The sequence below is a fragment of the Amphimedon queenslandica genome, unplaced genomic scaffold (genome assembly GCF_000090795.2).
Source record: "Amphimedon queenslandica unplaced genomic scaffold, v1.1 AMPQUscaffold_13034, whole genome shotgun sequence".
NCBI classification, from domain to species: Eukaryota; Metazoa; Porifera; class Demospongiae; order Haplosclerida; family Niphatidae; genus Amphimedon; species Amphimedon queenslandica.
The window spans coordinates 64,644-69,315 of NW_003546730.1; the positions used below are offsets into that span (position 1 = coordinate 64,644).

General features: G+C 37.0%; 1 protein-coding gene across 1 annotated transcript; it reads left to right on the plus strand.

Moving 5' to 3' along the window:
* Positions 1-254: 254 nt before the first annotated feature.
* Positions 255-2,148, plus strand: LOC109585620 (uncharacterized). The gene is made up of 2 exons (XM_020001757.1): positions 255-960; positions 1,371-2,148. Exons 1-2 carry the CDS (start codon positions 255-257, stop codon positions 2,135-2,137), a joined length of 1,473 nt encoding a protein of 490 aa, XP_019857316.1. The 3' UTR covers positions 2,138-2,148.
* The last annotated feature ends 2,524 nt before the right edge of the window (positions 2,149-4,672 follow it).

Sequence of the window (4,672 nt, forward strand, 5' to 3'; positions counted from 1 at the left end):
CAAACTTGAGGCAGGGAATTGTTTACATTGCATCTAATGAATCTCATTACTGACTTCTGATGCTCGGGCCATGGCCCGTCTAGGCCCGGGCCCAGATCCGCCACTGATTATATATGGGGCGCCGTGTGTAAATCAAAGTTGTGGCAGCTGAGCATGAGCGAGCGGCGTGAACCCGAGCGGCGTTCGCTTTTCTGCGCATGCGCAGTACCATTTTAACCTACACGCCTTTTCACATTTACTACAAGCCTACAGTAATGGATGCTCAAACTTGGCAGGCATTTTTTATAAAGCTGTCTAAATTCTTGCTAGAATACGAAAGAAACCAACAGACACAGACAGATATTGATAGAGTTTCTTCTAACAAAGATTCAGCGAAACACTATCGAACAACTTTAACAGAAATTTGTGATTTAGTATCTAATACTCTTCCTGAGGTCGAGTTAAGAGATGATGAACTGTACATAGTGAGGGATATGATGTCTAACTTGGAAACATTGAGGTTAAAGCTGAGTGATATTATTAAAGAAGGCGTTGATAGAGAAGAATTGCTACTTAGAAATTGTGGCGGTACTGTCAAGTCGTTGGATTTTAATCTTGACCAGATGTGTTTTTTGAGGAGCATTAGGCTATCTTGGACAAAAATCTCTACCATTTTTGGGATATCAAGAATGACATTATACCTAAAAAGAAGAGATGCAGGAATTGTCGATGATTTTAAGTATTCGAATATTTCAGATAGTGATTTGGAGAAGAAGATAAAAGAAATTAAAATGCACATGCCTGATATTGGAGAGACAATGATCACAGGAGTGCTACGTTCCAATGGTGTTTATGTTCAGCGTCGGAGAATAAGAAAAGCCATCCATTCCATCGATCCAATTAAGACAGCGTTACGTTGGCATGAGAAAGTGAGACGTCGAATATACAGTGTTCCTGGACCTATGTCTTTATGGCACATAGGTAAGATTATTATTATCATTATTAATTTTTTTTTTAACATTATTGTAACCATTATTATTATTATTATTATTATTATTATTAAGTAAAACAGACATTTAGATGTAGAGAGATACAATTGTGAACTAAAAAATAAATGTGGACTAAAACTAGTATTAACACTTAGATTTGGACAGATACATGTATATTTGCATGCATGTAAAATAGTAATAGTGGCATTATTATTATTATTATTAATAAAAATGACAGAAATAGAAGTTACATGTAATGAAATAAGGGAGAAGGTGTAGAATGTGAGGTTGACTTGGTTGTGGTTTTAATTATAAATTTAACTATGATAATTACATGTATGTAGTGTATTATTCCATCATAATTGTTGGGAAAAGTTACTATTATTGTTAACTACTTTACAGATGGGAACCATAAGCTCATTCGATGGTGTATAGTCATACATGGTGGAATTGACGGATATTCCAGATTGGTCGTCTTTCTAAAGGCATCTACTAACAATAGGTCAAGCACAGTTTTAGAGGAATTTAAGGCAGCAGTGCAGTCTTTTGGCTTACCATCCCGTGTTCGTTGTGATAAAGGTGGGGAGAATGTGGCTGTTGCAAAGTATATGCTGGAGAAACGTGGTGTAAATAGAGGTAGTGTGATCGTTGGAAAATCTGTTCATAATCAGCGAATAGAGAGACTATGGAGAGATGTGTTTTGTGCTGTTATACAGCTTTATTATCGCTTGTTTTATACAATGGAAGATGAAGGAATACTTAATATTAACAATGAAGTTCATATGTTTGCACTGCATTTTGTATATGTCCCCAGAATTAATGAAGCAATAAAAGCATTTGTTTCTGGATGGAATCACCACTCTTTGAGCAGCTGTCATCAAAAGACACCATTTCAGCTTTATACTGAAGGAATGATTACACTGAGCCACGATGATATTCCTGCATTAGACTATACTGAGCCAGTAGATTGCGACATTTATGGCACTGAAGATGATTTAGATGCTGACTCATTAGACTCAGATGATAACTCTGTTGATGTCCCTGCAGTGAGCATTAGTCATGATATAGCCGCTTTGCAAGCATTAATTGATCCCTTACAAGAGTCTTCCAATTATGGAGTTGAACTATATTTGCAAACAGTTGAATATTTTAATACTACACACATTTAGGTTTTAATTACATGTACATCTTAAACTTTGTTCATGCTATTTCACAATTGTTTTTGCTCCTCTGTAATCTCTTCCTCTCTGGTTTTAAAAATTGTTATTAATTGAAGGTATTTTTGTATTATTTTAGACTGAAACAAAGCGTCAGTAATGGAAAAGTCAATGATATTATTGATAATGAAAGCAAAGGTTATGAAACCATGAGTTGATTACAAAAGTTCCCTTTTATTACTGATCCAATCACACAAATCATCAATCTGCTGTATTGGAATGTGACTGAATGTAGTCCCATATCGAATAGTAGTTTTGTAGGCAATTTTGTTCTCCCTGCAATATATCTTCAGCAACTCTCTCTCTGGAAACAAAACATCATCTTCAATGCAGACAGAATTGTCTTTATTATCTCTAAACGCAAAAAAACTGGACATTTCTTCCTCATTCATCACAAAGAAGTGGTCTGCTATACGTGGCACTGCATGCCCAGAGTCTTTTCGCCAAAGGGACCAGTGATATACATCAAGTGAAAGGTCTAAGAATGTTTCTCCTTTCTTAAGTCCACCAGGCAGCTAATAAAAAAGTATGTAACTAACAATAAATGAATCATAGAGCTTACAAATTCATGTGGATTGCTGTCACTCCTATCTGGTACGTGCCACAGTGATTCAGACTGAATCTGATGGATAAACAAATAATCTAGTTCCTTATCAACTAAAAAAGTAGAAATAAATACATGTTAATAATTAATATAGAGAGAGAAAGGAAGAGAAAGACAGTGAGATACATTATATGTAAAGAGAACAAAGGGAGACACACATAGTTACCAAGTTGTTTTATGTCATCATTTGTAGGCTTGACTATGGGGGCAACAACTGCAGCACGAGACGAAATCAAAAGTGGCCCATTTGCAATAAAATCTGTCACAGTTTCTCCATTAACAACAGGTAAGCGAGCTTCAAAAATATCGCCACTTTTAGTACTTGTCATTATATTAAAGCCAGCTACATTAAGACTTGGAAAAATACTAATAATCTTCTTCGTTAGAGATGCATTATCGTCATTAGGTGAAATGACACAGCTTTCAATATAGCCAGATTCCCTCAGAGAGTCCTTCTTCTTCCCTCTTGGCAGTGTTTTGGTACCATTAGGTAATAAAATCACAGTGGTTGGCTTCAAAGATTTAGACTTGCTAGCACCTCCTTTACGCAATGATGATTTCTGGCCAAATATTTTTTGCAGTGTGTTGTGTACAGACTCAGAAGATGAAATCTTTGATGCTATAGATGCTGCAGATACAGGGACTGATGACGATGAGCTGCTGCTACAACTAGTATACTCCTCATATATTTTACTCTTCTTTTTCTCGTAACCCTGAGGAGTTACGTCACCTAATTTCAAATATGGACTCAAGCAATGCAAAATTAATGGTCAGTTTTACCTTCTTTTAGATCATGGTCCAAGCATTCTAGCTCTACTCTCATCCTCTTAATTCTGTATCCCTTCTCTGTTAGAATACCTATGAGAGAAACATAACTCACTTTTGAACCTGTTATATATACAAACGACGAGTTATAAAACTGCATGACAAGTGCACTGAGCTAAGACCTCATTAGAAATTTAGTACGAATTACTTACCTTCCTTGTATTCATCTTCCACCTCCTGAAGGGATCTAGAAGCCATGTTTCCCACTCACAACACTAATGGAACAGGCTGAATAGCTGCTGTAAACGTTTAAAAATGGACACTGGGCAGACACAACTCACACAAACAGCGAACACGAGTCCTTCAAATAGCCACACCCTCGCGCATGCGCAGTTAATATTTTATTCGCCGTAATTACACCTCCGATATGCCTATGCCTATGCTTTTGTTGCTTTACACACGGCGCCCCATAATTATAGACTACGTAACCGGGATTGGAAACTGATGACGTCACGTGTACAGACTGTGTGATTATTAATGCATGAAATTGCATGAATTTGCATCAAAATGGTGAAAATCATGAAGAACTCTTATGTTTGATGAGCTGTATTAATTTTCTACTGTGATTTAGCTGGTTCTAAATAGCTTAATCGCATGAAGAAAACACCAGAGATCATGATGATGCCTCTCTCTTTGTGTTTCTACGCTTAGTTCGCTCGGGAGAGGTACAACAGATCGGCCGCTTTTTGGCGTTATTTTGGTGGATTTCTGCTCTCAGTGATATGGCAGGCAGAACTAACCAGTCTATTCTCATGTAGCATGGCCTTGTGCATAGTTTTAATCATAAAATGAAACTGGAGTTGCAGAAGCTTGTTTGTAGGAGGGAGAATAAGACATTATCTCTTGTCACGGGGAGCGCACTTGCTTTAAACACCTGCTTTTACAAAGCTAGCACATTTTATTTTTGTATCAAAGGATAATATAAACATGTGCGTATATTATAAGAGCCCAAGTACAGGTGAAATAGCTTGCGGGACTTCACTAGAGACCATTCTTTAGAGCCATGTCAAGCATTTTCGTCCGCCTCTCACTGTCACAGAGACTGTACCTGAATAATT

Coding starts and splice junctions, on each gene's coding strand:
- LOC109585620 (XM_020001757.1), top strand. CDS start 255: ATGGATGCTCAAACTTGGCAGGCATTTTTTATAAAGCTGTCTAAATTC. Junction 961..1,370: donor TATGTCTTTATGGCACATAG/GTAAGATTATTA, acceptor ACTACTTTACAG/ATGGGAACCATAAGCTCATT.